Consider the following 23,127-nt stretch of genomic DNA (forward strand, 5'->3'; position numbering starts at 1 on the left):
GGTCGTCTCAGTGCTAAACTAGGCCAGTCAAGGCTTCTCTGCCCACCCTCCCTGAGACGGTCAGACAGCTAGCATTGTTTCCACATACAATTTGCTTTGTGTTTGAGTGTGAGAGAGCTCTGTAACCCCACCGTGGAAAGCCTCAGAGAGAGCCCTGCCTTCAAGCATGAAGGCTTCAAGAGAGCCCTTCCCTGCTGCTGCAAACCTCAGTGCGAGCCCTGCCCTGACGCCAGCTCTCTACTTCCTATTGCTCTCCTATTCCTTCTCCTGTAATCCTGCCATCTCAAACCAGCATCAGTTTAAATGCTAGTCCAGCTTTATGTGGTATAGAGCTGATTTGATGCTGGTCAAAAACTGGTCGGTTAGTGATGATTGACCAAAGAACGTCAAGCTGTTGTGGCTAGGTAAGAACACAGTGGGGAAATTATCATCCAAAACACAATGCAACAGGTCACTGAATATACTTAAATTTACAAAGTGCTAAAAGAACAGCAGAATTATAATTGCTGGAAAAAAAGGGTGAAGTAGAGTTAGAGCGAAAATGTAGGAAACCTTAACTTCTATTGAAATAGAAAAGAATTACTGCACATTCTTGTCCATGCTTTATTGTCACCATTTTCTTACTATCATCAAAATAAATAAATTTAATTAGATATTTAGACTTTATACAACCCAAGTTACGGAAATATACATTTAAAATAAATATATTAAATATATTAAAAAAATGTTTACATTTAAATAAAATGGTTCGAAAATAACAATAAGACTTTAAAATCACATTAGCTAATATTTAATTCACAATACAACTTAGAGAACGTAACAAATGTTTAAACAGCTGTTTTACACTTTTTACCCACTGAATGAGCTCAAATTTGTTGCCTGCTACAGGTCTACAAAAGTTGGTACAGGGGCAACAAAGTGCTGAAAAAGTAAGAAAATTCTTTAAAAGATTCAGCTGGGAGAACGTCTAGTAACTAATTAAGTTAATTGGCATCAGGTCTGTAACACAATTAGCTATAAAAGGGATGTCTTAGAGAGGCAAAGTAATGATAGGCAGAAGCTCTCCAATCTGTGAAAGAGTGTGTAAAAAGATTGTAGAATACTTTAAAAACACAGTTCCTCGATGTCACTTTGCAAAAGCTTTGCAAATCTCATCATCTATAGTGCATAACATCATTAAAAGATTCAGAGAAAAGACCCGAAGACCTTTGTTGGATGCCCGGGCCCTCAGACAGCACGTGATTCTGTCATTGACATAAATGTGCGCAAGAATACTTCCAGAAACCCTCCCAAATGATGTTCCATCATTTCCAGGATTTGGCTTCTTACACATTTTTGTCATAATAATAATAACAATAATAATAATATTATTATATTAGAACCATATGATGAGCATTGTTTTAACTGTAATTTCAAATACTTTCACAACAACATATTATATATATTATCGTTATTATTAAGGTAGCACTTTACAATCAGTTAATGTAATAATTAACATGAACGACCAGTGAACACTCTTTATTACACTCTTTCTTAATCTTTGTGAATGTTTGTAAATAAAAATACAGTTCTTCATTATTAATTAACACAACTTGTGATTTTAATAATGCATTACTCAATGCTGAAATTAACATTAATTAAGATTAAGAAACGCACAAAGCACAAAGTATCGGTCATTCTTAGTTATTGTTATTAATTAATTTTTTTAAATAAATAATAACCTTTTAACATTCAGGGTAGGGTTCTAAAATCACAATTTATTCAGTAAACAGGACAAGCCATGAGGCAAGCATACAGTACAAGAACAGGCTATCCATCAACAGAACCGGACAAGCCACAGGAAGTTGTTGTGCAAACAGGAAGGACAGAATGAAGAGTGGACGATGACGTGCACATAAGAGTTAATACAATAGTATGCACCTGTAAGTCATCTGGAAGTGAACTCTCTCTCTCTCTCTTTCTGTATGTCTCTCTCTTCTCTCTCACACGCACACACACTTACTTGAGGGGTATTTTTTGCAGAGCTGTATTTGACATTCGATACCTTTTTTTTGACATTTTGCAGTGGGCAACATGCATCATTCAGTCATCATCTAAGTCAAACTGCGCGTCACACATCCAGGCACGTAAGGCAGTGTTTGTGTCCTGTATATGTGTGGCTGAGTGTACAGTATAGATCAGTGTGGAAGGTGGAGGGCCTCAGGAGGTGTGCTGAGGTCATGTGTTTCCTGGCAGAGGAGTAACCCTGCAGGCATCGAGGCATGAGGATATTAATACCACACAGTGTGGAAGTCCCCCTCCCACATACACACACCCACACACACAGGAGAAAAGATGATGCTCACACATCCTCATTCTGTTTCGCACTGTAGTCGGTAGTAAACAAGGTCAAAGGTCAGGATATGATATAGCACATAAATCTTCACAGGAAAACAGACCATTGATAAGGCCTTCAAAGAGATCACTAACACTGTCCTGAAGTGAAGGCAATGCTCACTTCATGCTTAGTTGCATTTAGTTTACTGAAGCTTTCTAGAAGCGGGAATGAAGCCCTGTCTGAGGCAGCGAAGAAACACACAATGGTTTTCAGAATATAGTTTGAAATGTTTCCTATTGTGTCAGTTGCGCATTAGATTTTATCCACGTCACAATGGTGGGAAACACACAACAATACACTGTAACTGGGTCGACGTAGACAGCTTAAAATAAAGCTAGATTGCGAGATGGCACGACTACCATTCTGGCGAATGCTGACCTACAAAACTCAAATTAAGTATTCGATAGTTGATCATTTTTTATTATTTCTAATACCTTAAATGAAATACCTAAGCATAAATATTTCTTTTCAGGATTGAAATCGCCTCTAGTGTTTGATGTGAGTAACACAGTTGAGCTGAATAAATGTCACTACTGTCTTCTGCTTTATAGCTGAATAGAATTTGTTAACACTTGATTCTTCGCAAAAACCACCCTCCTTGGTTACTGTTGTAATGTCTGAAAACCATGCCGCTCTTACACTACAAATCAAAAATACAGTAAAAAAAATTGACAGTCTGCCAATCCCTCAACCCATAATATAACATTTTGGCCATACCACCAAAGAATCTCAAAGGTCTAAATTTAATAGTCTCTGCTACTGTATTTTCTGTACATAGAATAATAGTTCATCTCATCTAAAGTGCTGTTATTATGCATAAATAGCAAAAGTAAATAAATAAATAATAATAAAATAAAAATAAGACTTTCTTCATGGTCATTTAAAATACTTAGAATTTCATTAGGACAACAAATGTGCTCTAAACAAATCCCTTTCATTTCATTACTCTTCTTTGTCTCCCACTACTAAAATTCATTTTCCAAAGCACAACGCGGATAATTGGACAATTATGGACAATTTTACAATATGGTCCATGTTTACATCATTTAAAAATATTGTGTATGCCACTGAAAAGAGACTGAACACATAATACACATTATGTAATAAATCTTGTTATTGAATGGTTTGCATTTTCAGGCCTTTTTTTAATTGTTTCCATTAGACACCATTAATCTGTTGTTTTTTATTTTTGTGGGAAGTCATACATCTGGTCACAGTTCCTCCCATCCTAAAGTTACTTTATTTTAAGACATTGACACATGCATGCACACAATACGTGCATATAAATAAATGCAAGCTTAGTAACATCCTTATGATGGAAACGCATTGAGCTGCAGCCATGTTCATTTGAACCTAAACATTCTATTACTAGTATGATGCGTTGGAATGCACTGAAGTGTTGGAGTCTTTAGTTCTTGCATACGATTATGATGAGCAGTCTTCCCATGAAGGTAATGTTTAAGAAATGATCATTAACTTATCTATAAATTCAAAACAGAAACAAAATTTTGAAAATGTTTCTTAATAAAATCTGAATGTTTCTTCAATGTTACTTCTGATACTGGTCTTGTGTTTCTTCCTACGCTTGACTCTCTTCATAACACTGTTGGAGTCTTTAAATGCGGTTCATGTGACAACATGAAATTAGCAAGGTATGATGAATAACCCAATTGTGCATTGCGATATAAAATTACATTGTTTTTTTTATTTGAGTACACCATAAAAATCAATGTACTTCTGATACTGGTCTTCTGTTTCTTCATGTAACTGGCTCCCTTCATCTACATAATACTGTACGAGTCTTCAACACGGTAAACGTGGGTTATCTGACAACGTGAAATGAACAAGGTATGTTTAATAATTCACATATTTATTATAAAATGAAACTAGAATGTGTTTTAATGGAAAACACTATAAAATCAATGTAGTTCTGATACTGGTCTTCTATGTTCATTCCTATACTTGACTCATCTACATGACGCCGTTTGAGTCTAAATGTGGGTCACGAGACAACACAACATGAACAAGGTAGGATGAATAACCCAAATGTGCGTAATATAAAATCAGAGCATGTTTTTTATTTGAAAGTCTTTACCATGGTAAACATAGGTCTTGTGACAACTATAAATTAACAAGGTACGTGTATAATAACCCAATAATGTTTATTAGAATAAAAAATCAGAGTGCATTTCATTTGAATATAATATAAAATCAATGCACTTTTGATACTGGTCTTCTGTGTTTCTTCGTATGCTTGACTCGCTTCATCTACATAATACTGTATGAGTCTTCACCACGGTAAACGTAGATCATCTGACGACATGAAACGAACAAGGTATGTTCAGTAATTCACATATTTATTTCAATGTAAAATCAGAACGTGTTTCTTATTTGAATACACCATCAATGTTCTTCTGATACTGGTCTTCTGTGTTTCTTCCTATTCTTGACTCTCTTCATCTTCATAACGTCGTTGGATTCTTGAACATGAACCTGGGTCATGAGACAACATGAAATGAACAACGTTTGATGAATTGTATTGTATAATTTTTTTAAAGAAATTTGAATATGATATTTGAATGTGACAGATGGCTGTAGTGCCTAAGTTCAAACGACACATGAACCGAACACTTCTTCGCTTTTTTATTAGTTATGTTGTGAAATAAACATGAATGAACATGAGACGGTATCTTGTTTTAACTGATGTTAATATGCTGCTCAATCTGATTCATTTGTTGGACAAAATAGTAGAAATGGTAGAAGAAAGGTGAGCAATTAATGACGTAATGAAGTTTCATTTTTGGTTGAATTAACCCTTTAAGACGCGCTTAAACAACAAAGAAAACTAGCTAAAACAGAATAGATGCTACACTTAAAGATATGACTGAAAGATATTCTGTATAGTATAGTTTGCGCATGATTGGCTACTGTAGAGTGCTTCAGTGATATTGTATTTTTGTAGGCCAAACCACAGAAATTAATAAGCACTTTGCATTTCTGGTTCCTTCTTCTTAAAGGAAGTGGTTTTCTTGAATGGGTTTTTGTTTAAATGTTTGGTATAAGGTCTGTTGTTAACAGATTTTTAACATAAAATACATTATCAATGTCCCCTTGAGATTTTTTTAAGCTTTTACTTAAAGTGGCTAAATGGGACAACAAAAGTTGCCATAGATGTTAGGGTTAGGGTTAGTTGAGTACATATATACACAAAGGTCAAGTTGTGAGAAGGTCAAGTTGAGTACATATATACACAAAGCAACTTATACTGCTTGTTTTTCTAAACTATTCTGGCTCGATTTCGATGAACGTTTTTAAATAAAGAAACTTTAAATTTAGTGTTTATTACCAACGTTAACTTTTATACTACTGTTGACTTTATTTATGCTTTAAAATTCATAAACATTGTGTTCAATTGTGAAGATGAACGAAATACGTAAGTATCATACACACTGGTTGCACAGCATATTTTCTGCAATAATTTTGAAGCCAATGAAAAATCCTGTTGGGTTTTGTTGAGTGAGACGGGGTGATGAAAACTTCTGGCCTGGCCTACAAAAATACTTGCAGCATCTAATTACTGAACTCTATGACTTGGAGCTGGGGCATTTTAAAATGAAGTAGTAAGATATAAAACGCTGTAAAGTTACTCGCGCACAATTGTAGCGAAGTCCATGTAAGCGGCTCGAAAGCTTTGCTGTCCAATCAGCATCCAGAACAGCTTTTTTTTGACAACATGAAAGAAAGTACACGATTGTCTTTTTAGGAGCTCTGTGAATCCAGCTTCGGTTACTGTTGGTATGTTTGTGTGTGAGAATGTTGTGCATTTTTGTCTCTGTTTGGTTGGCATGGTGGGAGGAACGCTGGGGGAGGGGTTTTGTTGCCGGGGATTTTCCCAGCGTAACACACACAGGCCTGAAATCAAACAGAAGGTCTCAATCTTACAGTCGTTCCATCTAGACACCTGCAACCTCATCAAAAACCTGCTGCCATCAATCATAACTTTGCAAACGACAGATTTATAACCAGAAGCAACTTTGTCAAAATCCGACTTTGCGCAAATTTGTGTAGTTCACGGTTAGACACTCACACGTGAAGAATGTGTGTGTGTTAGTGATGCGGCTATTAAAAATAATTTTGTCTGTCCATAAAAATCTTCAAACGCTTACATAAAAAGGCATTCCTGTGTGTTCACACAGCACAGATTTATATACACCTGTAAAAAAAATACAGACATTGCAGATGTACAGAGCCCTTCATGTAACATGGTGGGGGAAATAAAATAATGGAAACAAATTAAGAATTAAATTCCATGATTTACTAGTTTGTTTGCTTGCGGTCATGAGCTAACTAAATTATTATGAGGGGACAAATTTATAAAACATGGCCACGAATGAATAAATCATAGGAATTCATTCTTCATTTGTGGCCGCAGTATTATTATTTATTTATGTTGCATGTTATGTTAAAACTATGCTAGTTAGCACACATGTGAATACACGCTTGCAGTACAGTGTGTCTTGATGATCCTGCTCTTTGAGACAGAGCAAGCTTTATCCGTGGCTGAATGTGAACTGCGCTCGCTAAAATATTTGAGATCTTTTAAGAGACTCAGAAGAGGTCAAAGGTTTTTTGGCTCTAACTTGCTATGGCACGAGTGAGTCACTTCTCAAATGCTGTTCCCAACCCGAATCTAAAAACATCCTTGAAAAACATCCAGCCGCAAACATAATATCTGTGTATAATTCAGCTGTAAAAAAATGATTTGATGTAATATTAAGTCTTTGGGTTGCTTCGATTTCTTTCCCATCCGTGTATTTAGAGGCAGATTAGCAGAAGAGAAAGAAGGGGAAAGAAAGATGACTGAGTCTCACGAAGCTTGAACTAGGAAGTGATTCAGAGGTGATTTTACTGATCAATTTTATATTCCACATTAAACTGATAATGTCCCTATTTACCAGTTTAAGTTGTAAACTTGAGACTAGCTCTTACTCAGAAATACATTTTTTTAATTTTGATGTCAAAATTATACAAAATAGCACACCCCTGTCTTGTCTGAATCAGGAGAGTAATATGCACAGATGAAGCCACATTTCCAAGCAATAACCGTCCGAATCAACTTTAAACAAATACATCGATGTGAGAACGGTGTGAGAACAGAGGATGGACATTTTCTCTGAAATAACTGGAGCTCAATACTGGAATTGTTTCTTACACACACATCTTTCACACCTTCACAAGTCATTAATTATTGGACTGGAGTTGTGTGGATTACTGGAGATGTTTTTTTATCAGCTTGGCTCTCATTCTGACGGCACCCATTCTCTCTAAATAGATCCATTCATGACTAATTTAACAATTATGAAAATAAAATGGGTTCTGAACTCCAAGTCACTGTAATATGTGTGTTTTTGGTGTCTTGTATTATTACCTTAGCAACATGTTATCTGCTGGAATCAGTCACTATTTCTGGATTTGGGGACACACATTCTCTGTGTTACGTAGTAGAGCAACTAATGTGTTATTATTTTGGACAGGTTGTGAGGAGGGTGACCACTGTATGAGCATTGTATGTGTTGAGGAAGCGCAGTTCAGATCAGGCTACAGAAAACACCCTTTTCGTCAGATCCCATTTGGTTTGAGAGGAGATGCACACACTCACTCGGAACAAAGTCACCAATTCGGCCGGAAGTGGACAACAATAACGTTGTTTGATGAGAGCTAATCAATGAATGATCTAAAATCTCTACATCATAGCAGAGATGATGACAATTGGCCCATTCAAAGTGCTCCGCAGCGAAAGGTCCAATGCAGAGGAGTGACCGTGTATCATAACTCATTACTTCATCGTGCATCATATTCATCGGTGAATAATATGAATGTTCTGAAATATCTCATTCTCTGCCTCTTTTTCCATCTTTGTTCTTTCACTTTATAGAGCCCTTTCTTTTGCAGTGTGCGGCCGTTGTAAAATCTATAAAGCATTTGAGAAATTATGACTATAAAAATAATAGATCTCTTCAGAGACTAAAATGAATAATAAATAAATACACTTTTTACATCAGAAAAGAACATTTGAATGTAAAAAAAGATGGTTTTCACAAACATATAAAGCAGCACAATTCTTTTTAACATTGATAATAATATAAAATATTTCTGAGAGGCAAATCAGCATATTAGAATGATTTCTTAATGATAATGTGACATTTAAGATTGAATTAATGGTCGCTGAAAATTCAGCATATAAGTTTATTTCGAGCACATAAAACACTTTTATAAAATATTTTTATAATATTACAGACTCCAAAATTTCAAGCCAATTGCTCTTCTGCTTTTACAAAAAAAAATTATTTTAAATATGCAACACTAAATAAATGCACACTAATGTAGGTTGATAAACTAAATTTATCAACTACATTACTACATCACTACATCAACTACGTCATATGGGGGGGGGCTGATAAACTACATTTTTTTGTTTATATATTTTGTTTAATTCCTTGGTAACCTTGTAAATTTATACATGTAGTTATTGTACAAATAAAGTCTTAACATAATCTACTTTGCAAGGAGTTTAAACAACTTATTTCAGTAATATTCACTGTAAAATTAAGCAATATGGTTTATAACACGTAGGTTAAAAGTGGCGTATTTCTGGTTTGGTGCTGAAGGGTCACTGGAGCTTTAGTGATGGGGCTGAAGGGAAACACACCATGTGGACTAGATGGAGTCCTGAACTGCATTTCTAATTGATCTGCCAGACCCTCGCTGTGAGTGAACACACCCATGAGTCTCAACAGCTGGCTTTGTGCTGTAATGGCTCTGCGGTTCTGAACAATAGTGTTCCTCTCCGGTCTTTATCCGGTTCATTGAGCCCTGCTGTTACTCGTGTACAGCATCCTGTCCAGTAGCAAAGATGGTTATGACATCACAGCAAGACAGAGCTCTGATCACAGTTATCACAATCCTAAGTAATTTCAGCGTAATGGGGAAAGTTTTAGCTTTTTATCCAAATTGATCTTGAGGTGCCTGCTGAGTCAAAAATCACTATCATGTGTGGTACAGTATGAATTCATTTGCATAATTTGTGCCACAGACTTTTTTTTTTCAAATCGACCCATCTGTTGATGTGAAAAAGGAGAAGAGAATTGGAGGCGGTCTTCCATTTTGTTTGTCTAAAAAGCTGTATAAAACACAGTTAAAGGTGTACTTAAAATCTCCTGACAGTTTCCTTTACTCAGGCCTGAATCCATCCATAATGTAGGTTGAATCTGTTTCTTCACTGAAACAAATTTAGAGAAATTTAGCACTACATCACTTAGATCCTCTGTAGTGAATGGGTGCCATCAGAATGAGAGTCTAAACTGTTGATAAAAACACCACAAGTAATCCACGCCACTCCAGTCCCTCAAGTGAAAAAGTCCTTCACCTGTCCGATATATTTATTTTGACTTCTAAACTTTGTTGTGTGCATATTTTTATCTTGATTCAGACAGGATGAATTTTTCACTGGAGAAGGCAATATTATGGATAGAGGACTTGATTTTCTTTTTAACCATTTTAAAGTTGAAAAGACATTCACAATGGATTTGTTTAACAGAAACAGACATTTTTGCTATATAAGGCGTCGATTGATGGAATGGAGTCATGTGGATTATTGTGATGCTTTTATCAGCGGTTTGGACTCTCACTGATGAGCAAGCAATGCAGTTCCTAATAGCTCCAAATCCATTCTGTTGAGGAAATGGCCTGACATTTTAAGCCCTTTTTATTTTTGGGGAAACTATTATTTTAAAGACACACAGCGCAACTTAGGAAGCATAAAAAAGGCCTGTTTATGTGTGCGATTTCTGCTGCAATAGCTTCACCAATTGGAAATCCAAAAAATGATCCAAATGAGAAGACAGAGTTCAGTTTGACTGAGTTCCAAAACCTCTGCCTCTCTGACAGAAATCCTGGTTTAAAGCTCGCCGTGCACGGAGAGACAGAGAGAGGAGTTCATAATCATGAACAGACTTGAACAAATGGGTATATATTACAGATGAAAGAAACCGAGGAATAGTGCAATATCAAAAGGATGAAAGGATGAGAGAGGCAGGGAGGAGAAGGAGAAGGAGAGAGGAAGTGGGAGACAAAGAGGTGGAAGAAGAAAGAGGAAGTGTGGGAGTCACAGAGTGAAATGAATGGAGAATAAAAAGATGAGCATTGCACAACTCTTGTGAACAAAGAGAAGAACAGAACTGAAGCAGAGATGTAAATGAGAAATTGGATTAGTTGTGAGAGGTTGTCCGGCCAGCCTTGTTCACACTGACCTCCTGACCTGTCCTTTTCCTAATAAGAGAGATCATATCTGCTCACGCACGCGTGTCAGTGATAATTCTCTGTGCAAGTGCTCATCGTGATGTGATCTGACCACAGAGCTCTTTTGTTTGAGGCCACTGGCAGCTGCCCACACATTTTTCTAGTAGACTTTGCTCATAAATGTGGCTTATTAACATCTTTTAAGTGCAAGTGTCTTCATATACACAGTGCAATAAAACAAATCTGAGTGCAGCTGATATTTGGGGTTTTAAAGGTATTAAATCTCTACTGTTGATGGGCATTTTTCTCCTGTATTTCTTCGGCATTATTTCTCAACGTACACGACCAGTCAAAAATTACGAGAATGCGCGATCGCATTCATTTAATGATTTTAAAGACCTTTCAAAAGATTCACGTTCAAAGACCTGATGTTAGTTTAGCAGACAAACCACTGTGTACGCGTTTTTAGTCTTCTCTTTTTAAACTGGACTTTAATAGAAAGATAAATCTGTTTACTTTAATGCATTTTCATAAACTGATTAAAAACTGTGCTCTATGCTGAAGCACTTCTAGATCATCATTTCAAGATTTTTTTTTACCATAATTTTAAAAATAAAGGTGTTTTGCTGGCATTGATGGTTCCATGATGAACTTTTAACATTCATGAGACCTTTCAGTTGCACTAATTCTTTAAAGCATAAAAAGGTTCTTTAGAACATTCAAGAAAGAACTGGTTCCTTTGCTCAAAAAAGGTTTAAAATCATTGGTTTTGTACTACAGCGTGTGATAAAGATTATTCTAATTAAATCTAATGAATAAAGTTTTGCATTCATTTGTTATGTAACAGAGCTATTCCTGTCACCTTCATTTTAGTCTACTGAACTCTTAGTTTCATAACTTGGACATTCATTGTGCAAAACTGAAAGGTCGTAAGATTTAAAATAGCTTTGAAGAATTTTGGTATTTAGACACACCTTTTGATTCCATTACCTTGGGCAATGCTGTGAAAACATTACAAAGAGCCCCGGCCGAAGAGAATATGTCAGCCACCATCCCATTCATTCTATGCTAATGAAACATTAACTTATTCGTGTTATGTAATTTTTTTCTTTCTTTATGCACGTCTGGCCTTTTTTCCCCCCAAAGATGAGAAAACACCTCATTTGCAATTTATGATTTGTAAAAGAACGACTAAAATGAAAAAGGAACGTTTCAAGACATTGCACAAAGGTGTTTAACCTTCTACACAATTGTAGCTTCAAAAATGTTAAAGAAAAAGTTTAAAAAATGATAAAAGAAACGTACCATTGTGTCACCTGCCCAAAAACAAAACTCAATAATTCACTTTAGTTAATCGGTTAATCTCTTGCAACGCTAAATTTCTCCAAACGTGTTTCCATGAGGAAACATTTGAATCATTTTGATTCCGACATGCAAGAAGTAATTGCCATCGATGACAAAAGGCAGAGCATATTCTTATATACTCTAAATATGCAAATGAAAAAAATGAAATCTACCCTGGAATATAGATGCTATTGCGTAGTGGAGTGTTTATATAAAAAAGCATGCACATTTTGCAATAAGCACATGGACATTCTATGTTGCACAGAAAAAAAGCCAAACAAAACAACGTAGTCTATATTGCATAGTGCGTTATACGTTCAACAGAAAACATATCAAAAGTTCTATTTTGTTCCAGTGCCTTCATCTAAATGTGCTGCAGGCATCCAGACTGAAGCAATGTGACTTCAGCACCTCCTCACCCACCTCCCATGTTCTCCTTCTCTGCGTTCAGCCCTGCCTTTAAGGGGAGGGTAAGATAAGAGTCCACATACAGACCCCTGAAATCCTCCTCAGAGCCACAGTCCCATAATCAACTCCGCACAGACGGCTCGCGCGGGGCCGCGCACGCGCTGGACACTGATAAGAAAACTGCAAGACCAAGAGTTATATTTAGGCTAAACTTACATTAATGTCGCTTTTATTACAGACGACGGGAAGACGAAGGGACGCTCTCGTGCTACACATGGACCATCTTCAAATTGGAAAGATTTTTTAATATGTAGGCGGTGATGTGGAGTTAATAACAAGTGAGGAGTTAATAGCCTACCAAAAACAAAGGGACCGAAGGCGCATCACTTTATTTTTTTTTTTAATAATTTTTTAAAAATACCATATTTTTTAGTCCTGTTTCACTTTTAATACATTTTATGCAACCATTGTAATACATTTTCAATAGCATGCCTGAACAGGTATTTTAGATCGCCGCGCTCTCACATAAAGACGTCTTTATTGGACTAAACCATGCAAATGAACGATTAAATAAACGCCAGCTGAGGAATCCGGGATCTCTGCGCTTCGCCTGGAAACAAACCTCTTCGCTTTAATCCGCAAACCACCTTTCAAAGGACTTCAAATGGGCCACTTGCTCCTCAGAAGAGAGAGTCATTCTGCCGTGGAGGGCAATTTGAATGTTTGCGCACTGAGAGGAATGTCGAGCCTGCAGAGCCGCTGAGGGACTCAGACTGCTGCTTAATTAACCCGATATTTGCTCGCGAGTCGGAGCCCGGTGCGGAGCGTCTCTCGCGCGTCTCTCTAAATGCGCGCTGTCCCGCGGAGCCCCGCAGCGGCACGGCAGCATGATGAGATCGCGGATCCCGCTCCTTCTCGCGGTACTTGCGGCGGCGTGTCTGCGGTTTGGCAGTGCGGAGGTAAGAGCGACTCTGAACGCCTGAATGAATCGCGACTTTCTGTCTTACAACGTTAATTGGTTCCTGGTGCATTCCTGTGGAGGCTTTCAGTTACAATAATATAGGCTGGCCTGCAATACAATTAATTCATTTATATATTTAACTTAGTCAATGTTTTCCACGCTTTTAAATTTGATATGACCCCATTTGTCAAGCCCCCAAAATTGGTCCATATGTGGTAACCTATATTCTTCTGAAGCCATATGATCGCAAAATATATGTTATTTCCCCAAGACTCTCATATCACGTTTTCTAGTTTTAACTTTTTTTTGCCAGTCATGTTATATATCAACACATGTCATAATAATCAAAGACATTGTGCATGATGTTCTCAAACTGGGCAAGATTTGCTTTAATGCACTTCGGTTTCTTTCTCGCATGGACCAATGAGAAAAGACGTTATCAGTGACGACGAACCTGTCACAGATTTATTTTAAATCTCAACAAAAACCAAATGAGGTTTCAGAGCTCAAAGTACTCAAAATATTTTTTTAGAAAATAAAAAAATAAAATGAAATATTCTTTATCTAAATACTGCACAAGAGTCTCGCGCAATATTTTAAGAACTTTTTTGGTTTTTGTAGTTTGACAGATATCCTGTATGGAAAAGAACTGCATGAACATTCTGTAAAACACTTCCTTTTGTGTTCCATCCAAGAAACAATAACGTGTAACAGTACACGTGTGGAATGGCAATTGGTCTTTTCTGTTTTCTTTTTGGGTGAACAGCTCCTTTGTCGGTATCATTTGTGGGCATATGCACGTGTATTTGTGTACGGGATGGATTTTTCTTCCCAGTGCTTCAAAGCTTCTTGGAATATTGGAAATGCCACATGAATTAATGCTGTAATCTTGCGGTATAACTACTGGCATCCCACAGCATCATAAATCACTCATGGGGAATCATATAAAGGGTGATTCTTTTAAATGAATTGGTGAAGTGATGCCCAAGTGATTGGTGCACTACTAGGATAGTTGACATTTAGCACACAAAATCAATGCATTTGCCCTTCATTTGACCACCGCAGTTGTGTTGAATGAGGCACTTAATCAAAAAATGACATTTCTGTGACCCCCCCATCCCCCCAAAGTCATCTAGAAGTCGTAGAGGGAAGCATATCACAACAGATTTAATTGGTATCCAACGGAAGACATTTCCAAAACACGCACCTTTACCAGTGCATGGACGGATGTGTTTAAATGGTAATGTTGAAAATGTAATGCCTTGTTCGAAGGGAAACGCGAGATAAAAAAACTTATTTAAAAGCTGTGATTATGATCCCTGTCAGCTCTAAGGTGCGTTTTTTGGAAGTTCCCCATGTAAGAACATCATTTTTCATCTCTTTATGACGTGTGATTTTGTATGGAAAAATCCCACCAGGTAAAAAGAGACAAGTAATTGACTTGATTATATGCTTTCATTTACAGATAAAAATGAAAACCATACAGGCATGCTATATTATTTCTAGCAGCTACACAAACCGATGGTTGTGCATATTTGCATGTGTTAGTAGATGATATGGGCATGTGTGTGAGAGAGCATTGTCGGCAGATGTGTAATTATGTATCATTACTCCCCAACATGGGCTGTGCATTCCAGCACTCCTCCACAATCCCAGAATGCACTGGGTCTGACTCTCTGATGATATTAGGAGCAGGGGTTCAGGGGTTGTGTGCTTCGGCAATGGTGATCAATCGAGATATACATTGCCCTCCTATTGGTTTGTTTGGCCTAGTCAACCTGCAAGTGTCAGTAGCTTAATTTACCACATTTTTGTGATATTCTGATTTTTGCATCAGAAATCCATTAATCAGTTAAATATCCTAAGCTTTGAAACATCAACCTCTATTCTATTCTATTCTATTCTATTCTATTCTATTCTATTCTATTCTATTCTATTCTATTCTATTCTATTCTATGTGTGTGGTCTTTGTTCATGCCATCTGGTGTCTGTGTGTTATTTTTTGTATGAGTGCGATGCTATATATTTACATTGGGTAGCCATAAAGCAATTTAGTGTGTGTATGTGACGTATTATAAATGTTTATGAATCATATACATGTGAATTAGACTAGAGTGTGTTTGTGTTCAAGCACACGCTGCCATTTAAAAGAACAAATGAATCAAAATTCACAATAAAGACATTTGCATAAATTAGTTTCTTATCCACATGCAATATGCCACAGAACTTTTAAGCCGTTTTTTAACATTAATACTATAATAAAGACATTTTCCTTGATAAGCAAATCAGCATATGAGAAAGATTTCTGAAGGATCATATGACACTGGAGACTCGTCTAATGATGCTGATAATTCAGTTTTGCATTACAGGAATAAATAAAAAATGTAAGTATATTATATAGAGAAGAGTTGTAATATTATTTTACAGTATTAACACTGTTCCAATATTTTTGATCAAATAAATGCAGCCTAATATAGCTCCTCTGTCAAAAAAACTGTATAAAAAAAAAACGTACCCACCCCAAAATTATATTTTATTTTTAATTCTATCGATCTGTGCTTTGTTCAGTGTCAAACAATCACCAGGATAATGTTTCAAAAACGTTCAAACAACATTTATCTGCTTATAAACGTCCTGCTGCAACTATCTGAACTGAAAGCTTGTTTTGGGATTGGCAGTTCTTCCATGCATGATAGAGAGCTCGAGAATGTGACAGAGAGAAATTACACGGAAAACTGATGATTCACAAGATTTATGCATTTGGACAAAACAAGACAGCTGTGCATATATCAGCATATACCAGTGATTCAACATGAATTATTAAGGACATACCTCAAGAGGTGTGGCAAATTTAGGATGTTTCTTAACTTTTGGCACACTTGAATTCCTGCATTTGTTCGGCCCTTGCAAAATCCGTCTGAATCACCAGCCAGTAATGTGACTGATTTCCCTTATCACGCTGATTACCGAAATGCTCCATCCTTCCGGCAGCCTCCCTCATCCATCTCCCTCTTTCTCCTCCTCAAACTCACCTTTTCTCCATCTCTCCATCCCCCACTTCCTCTCTGCCCTCTTTCCTGTGTCCTGCATAAATGCTGCCAGATGAGACGGAGGAGACGAGGGTCAGTGGCCCCTGTCTGGACATGCTGTATGAACAGGGCTATTGTGTCCCCGAGACCTGCATTGACACCCTGAGACTAACCAGCATCCATAGAGCTCGCTGTCACACGCTCAAACACACAACAACACATTCACGTCATTTTATGCATGCGCTCTTTAGGATTCTTGATTCTGATTGGTCACTCAGAATGCTGCGCACAAATGCTGTTAAACCGTGCAATTGACCGTTATTGAAATTAAATATAAATGCATATATATCTGAAAACGTCTCTTATAATGTATTTTTTTTTTTTTTTTTGCGTATTCTTAAATAAACAATGCATACAATATTGAAAAAAACTGAATTTTCAGCCCCAGTCGTAACATGATCCTTGAGAAATTGGTATCATTTGATCATTTGCTGCTTAAGTGTTACTTACTATTATCAATCAGTTATGCTTTTTTCCCCTCTGGATTCTTTGCCGAACAGAATATTCATTGTCCTGAATATTTCTAATAAGTTGTGTTTCTCTCCGAAGGCTGATCCTCTCCCGGCCGCTGTGGTTGAGTTGGTGAAGGGTGGATCTGTGTCTTCTATTCAAGATCTGCAGTTTTTGCTGTTCTCCGAATCTATAGGTAAATCAGCTCTCTTTGGTTTTAAAATGACATTCCTGGAGGCAAATCCTACTCTTTATTAAATATGTTAATTAAGACTCTTGGCTAAAGCAGTCCATTACCATATTTAATATAGGTTGCCTCTTTGCAACTTTCCGACCTTGATCTATGTGTGCTGTCCTCATTTATATTGAAGCCGAAACTCTTTATGTGGAGTAATTAAGGGCCTAGCTTTTGTAAAAGCCTGTATACCTTTGCAAATCATTGTAAGGCGATGAAAAGAAACCTTAACCAATGCATGCCTAGAAACAAATTGCTATTTTCTTCAAGAGTCTACATTACATTCATTTTGACCCCTATTTCACTACCCAATGTTCAAAGTTGCTGTTTTTTTCTTCAGAGGTTGAGCCGAACGGTCACCATGACAACGACACCAGCAACCGTCTGCCACGCAGCCTTCTGGGTTAGTCTGATTCTTTTCGCTTTTATTTTGCCATTATTTGTTAAATATACATTTGTCAGTATTCAATCACCGTTGCCAGAACTATAAATAAGCCATGTGCCGGCAAAAGCATATATACTGTGTTTATGAGTTTATCAAAAGGGATTACCTGATGGCACAGAAACGACATATTTCAGCTTTAACATTAGCTAGTTTCTCACATTCTATAACCAATTTTAAGCTGTTTATTTTTTTAACCGCTTAATTCTGTTTTGAATTGTTATGTTGTTTTACGGCCTTCAGCTTTCAAATAATGCTGATCACAGCAACCATCCAATGTCAGCAAATCTGTGTATCTCTTCTCCCGAGCCGAGTCAGATCATCATTATTCCCAGACACAATAATCATCATGGAAAAGAGAATCTGAAGAACTCAAACGAGCACAGTTTGTTATTGTTGATGCATGCTGAACAAGCACTTTCTAGAATAAGCCTTTTTCAGTGCATCTGTTTTGAAAGACTGAGAGAGAAAGATGGAGAGAGTCAGGGTCAAATAAACTATAGGAGAGAGAAAAGGAGAATTAGGAGAATCTATTTAGAGAAAGCAATTAACTCAGAATTTAGTTGGAGGCATTTATTGCATACTGTCAATCGATATTTTTCCCTTGAGACTAGATTTTGTTGTATTTATTTATCTATTGACTGACATTACATTATTTTTATAACTCAATCACATAAAAACATTCAAGCATAGTAATGTAATTATAGGTAAAGCATATTTTTGTCATCCTGCACTACAAAAGCAGTCACAGTAGCACAGGCATAGCAATAACCAGTAATGCATTGTATGGGTCAAAACATTAAAAATTAAAACATTATTAGGGTATTAAGTAATGATCATGTTCCATGAAGATATTTTCTACATTTCTTACTGTAAATATATCAAAACATAATTTCTAGTTAGTAATATGCATTGCTAGGGACTTTATTTAGACTGCTTTGAATGCAATATTCTCAATATTTAGATTTTTTTGCATCCTCAGATTACAGATTTTCAATTAATTTTATCCAAATATTGTCCTATCCTAACAAACCATACATCAATGGAGCGTTTATTTATTCTTTAAAAAATTGACTGTTTCTGTGGCCCAGAGTCACATTTGTAATGCTGTTCATTTATTTTCAAAATACTTACATGTATACATATTTTTCATAAAGTTTTGTTTTATTGTTCACATTCGTTTTAGAGAAGTCATTATTACAATAACAACACCCCTAGTTATGGCCAGCTAGACAAATTAATTTAATTATGAGCTGTATGGGAAGCCAAACCGACTAAGCCTATTCGAGCACGCACCTGTACAAATACAGTCATTCTAATGTTTTTCTTGTAATTCACGTGCCTCTGTGTGTATCTCTTTCTGCAGACGCTCAGCCGGCTCAGCAAGCCATCTGTAAGGTCAGGACCGAGGTCATCGAGGTCACACGCTCCATGTTGGACCGTAGCAATGCAAATTTCCTGCTGTGGCCTCCGTGTGTGGAGGTGCAGAGGTGCTCGGGCTGCTGTAACACCAAGAGCCTGCAGTGTGTGCCTGTACTCACACACACACGATACCTGCAGGTACACACACACACACACGCTTTTAAAGAGTGTACTTGCAGTATATTCAAACAGGCCGTAACCATTTCCTCTTGATCCTCAGGTGATGAAGATACAGTATGTGAACAAACGGCCGCTTTACGATAAGGCGGTAGTCTCTGTTCTCGACCACGTGGAGTGTCGCTGTCAGCCGGCTCCTCGGCCCGCTCAGCGCCGGAAATCAGCCGGCAACAAACAAGAGGGACGGGAGCGCTCTGGGAAACCTCGACCCAAAGATGAGCTCCATCGCAGGGACGAACTCAAACACAACCAGAGGTTAAGTCTGGAGGACCTTTTCGGCCACAGCTGGCTGCCCAAAGAGAGCTTCTCCGAGCCAGGATTCGGCCGGGACGGCTGGGCTCTGAACGAGACGCAGTACGGAGGGGGCAAAGGTCATCACCGTCACCCTGGGGACGGAAGGAGACACGGCAAAACAAATGACACAGTTCCACTGCCGAATCACACCGAGCAGGAAGAAACTGACTTGTCATCGCGCAACGTTACGCGATTCGAATCGCTGAGTAGCGCTAACCAAAGCATAACCAATCAGACTTCTGATCTTACCATGACTACACTGGATTTGACCAATCAGACTGCAATGCACCGGTCAAATCTAACGCAAGGAAATCAGACAGACCAACCCGCCTCTAACGCCACAGGGACAGCCGATCAGAATCGAGGAGATGTGTTTCTGTCTGTAGAGGAGAGCGGTCAGAAGCTGAGAGGTCAGACTACGGACGTGGAGGTGAAGGAGGAGGAGCGAGAGCAGAGACAAATGGACAAAAAGACCAAGGAGGAGGAAACGGAAGAGCTGCTGCTAATGCACAAAAACATGGATGAAGAAAAACACAAACATCACCTCAAAGTACAGCACAAGAATATACAGCCGGACGAGAAACTACAGCAGCTCCATCACAAACAACTCACTCATACAACAACACAGAGGACAGGTAAAGAAACAAAACATAAATCTGCTCATCCGCTTTTCATCAACGTGGTAGTATTTATTTATAATCAGCTGGACAATTTAGTGTCATTATATAGAAGGTTTACATGTTTTTGAGTAAAAGACAATGAAAATGCTGGTGAGGTAAGTTTATTATGATCTTCAGATGCCTTTTAAATAAACATCTCAGGTGGGCTTTGCTTAAAACTTGCAAAAATTACAATTTTCAAGTTACAAAGTACAAGTTGTTACAAACCTGTATGAGTTTCTTTACGAGGTTTAGAAGCCATTGATTTTCACAGTAAAAATGTAATTTAACGACTAACTGTTTGCTACTTTCTTCAAAATGTATTCTTTTGTGTTCAAAAGAAGAAAATTCTCACACAGCTTTGTTGAGTAAATAATGAAAGAAGATTTGTTTTTGGTGAATCATCCCTTAAAGAAATCGAACGTGACCCATGTTCACTTTATATTGTTATTTATTATATTATTTAGTAATTTTTTTATATTATTTATTTATTATAGTAATTTTTTATAACCACATAATGTTATTTTGTTGAAAATTTAGCATTATAAGGTAACAGAACTGAGCCTAGGACTGGTGGTGCTGTTTAGGATATTTTTGTCATTTAGTGTTTCTATAAAAAGGCGGAAAAATGTTAAATAATAGTAATAAAACTACTCTGAATTCTTCTACTAATAAGAATACAAAACACACTTTGATGACCTGTGCGCCTTCACACTAGTTCACGGGACGTCAAATACGTCACACTGCGCGTCCATTCAGATGAACCGAAAAATGAAACTGTAGGTCTAATAACATTACCCTATACTCATTTATAGTACCGCCACATTTTATTATCAGTAACGGTAACGCTGTTGTAACTGTGAAAACAGTACTGGAAAAAAGTGGTGTAGAGCAAGCACACCGGGGGCGTATTTGAACCATGCCCAGCCTGATTCTGACCACTGTCTACGAATATATCAGCTGACATTGAGTAAATGCTACCAGACACCTACTCACCAGTAAGAGGAAGTAACACTTCTGTACGCCCACATCAAGTTGTGCAGTGCACAGTACTGACAGCAATATGTCACATTCATTACTTGCAGAATAATATGGCTAATGCGATTCAACACAACACAATAACACACATCCATGCAAGATCAGCTTGATTAAAAGTTGATTTTCTTTTTGTTGTTGCAAACAGGAACTACATCTGCTCCCGCGCAACGCCTCCCTCCCCACAAACCCCCCAGACCACCTCCTCACCCCCCGAAACGGAGGAGAAAGCAGCGCAATCGCATCAGCAAATCAGCCATGAGAGCCCTGCTCATGTAAATCAAACATACACGGGTAAGATGCTCAGATATTAAAATGAAATAACACATTTTAAGGAACATTTCAGCCCAAAACGTGAACTTGCTGAAAATGTGCTCACCCTCAGGCCCTCCGAGATTTAGTTTTTTTGTTTAATTTAGCATTACATCCCTCGCTTACCAACGAATCCTCTGCAGTGAATGGGTGCCGTCAGAATGACAAACAGCTGATAGAAATCTCACAATAGTCCACAAATAATCCACACGGCTTCTGTCCGTCAATTAAGATGTGTAATTGAAATTAACAAATTAATTATAAGACATTTTAACTTCAAACCGTTACATCCAGCAAATGATACAGTGCTTCTTTCTCCAAATTTACTTACATCTTTAAGCCAATTTTTGTTTTAGGTTAAACTATTCTTTCAGTATACAGTAGAAATAATCATAGTGGTAATGTTATTATTGTACTGACTATGTCTCTTTCTTTCTTTCTTTCTTTCTTTCTTTCTTTCTCTCACAGATAAATAATCAGATGGATGCAATCTCTCCCATAAGAATTATTATTTATGTAACCGGCGTGTCCTGGGACGTTCAGAAATATGGCACTAATCACTTTTCACAAAACAGCTGCAGCCAGGCCATTCTCACCTCTCACAAACTTCCTAATCTCATTCTCTGCTCAAAGCCATGCGGACAAAACCGGTCCTGACACAGAAGATGTTTCATGGAGGATGGTTCGGCTTCTCTTTGAAAGGACACTCAACTTTTCAGGTTCTGGAGTGGGACTTGGCAATAAATCCAGAAGTTCAGGACATCAGAAGGGTGAAATATCTTTTGAACGCTGAACAGAAGAACCGTACGTCAGGGGGTCAGTTAAATAGCCTGTTCGCCACAGAACTGCCAAAATGTGGAAGAGAACGGCTTGAAAAGACCTTGATAAAATTTCCTTTAGTCACTCACCTTAAGAAACAAACCGGCAGTTGCTCCTGTGCTGCATCTATCACTTAGAGTCGCCCCAAAAAGCGGTTGCCATGTTCATTTTGGTTATAAAGCTGAGGCTTGTATTTGATGAAATCATTAAAAAAAGAATTATTGTTGTTTATCTCTTAATTCAGTATTATCAAAAAAAAAAAAACCTTGAAAAAGCACACTCCAGGAATGCAATCAAAACATTCTGTTGTCATTGTTTTGTCATATTTCAAACCATACGTTTTGCTTAAAACAGACAAACGCAAAGAACTCTTGAAAACCTTTGTATTTTAATATATTACCAGTCAAAATCACAAAGTACCTTTGCTTTAAGTTGTTTTCAGTCTCATTTGTTATTATTTAAGCGATTCTTAACACTGGAAGTTCACACAGGATAAAGCAAGGGAATGCATTTCTGTCTCAATTAATTCCTCATACCTCTAAGAGTGCAAAGGTGCTACCTTATAACACAAAGCAGTAAGAGTTTATTCATTAATATTATTTATTCTTTTGTAAATCTGTTCTGTTCACAGCAGGGCCGGTGTTTCACCGTTGTCTTACAAAGCGCTCACCAGAAGACCAAAATGTGGATTATTTGTAGTATGTTCATGTACAGATGGTCTGTTTTGGATTTATACTAAACGTTGCAGATTGTGCAGCATTTGCACTCTTTTTTTATAAGTAGAATAAAATTTAAACACTAACCA

At 37.4% G+C, this 23,127-nt stretch overlaps 1 protein-coding gene across 1 annotated transcript; it reads left to right on the forward strand.

The window, feature by feature from the left end:
* Window positions 1-12,529: 12,529 nt before the first annotated feature.
* pdgfbb (platelet-derived growth factor beta polypeptide b) lies at window positions 12,530-23,127 on the forward strand. The gene is made up of 7 exons (XM_043235599.1): window positions 12,530-13,386; window positions 17,027-17,123; window positions 17,503-17,565; window positions 18,971-19,164; window positions 19,247-20,132; window positions 21,340-21,485; window positions 21,972-23,127. The coding sequence occupies exons 1-6, from the start codon at window positions 13,315-13,317 to the stop codon at window positions 21,468-21,470; spliced, it is 1,443 nt and encodes a 480-aa protein (XP_043091534.1). The 5' UTR covers window positions 12,530-13,314; the 3' UTR covers window positions 21,471-21,485; window positions 21,972-23,127.

This window comes from Puntigrus tetrazona, chromosome 3 (genome assembly GCF_018831695.1).
Source record: "Puntigrus tetrazona isolate hp1 chromosome 3, ASM1883169v1, whole genome shotgun sequence".
NCBI classification, from domain to species: Eukaryota; Metazoa; Chordata; class Actinopteri; order Cypriniformes; family Cyprinidae; genus Puntigrus; species Puntigrus tetrazona.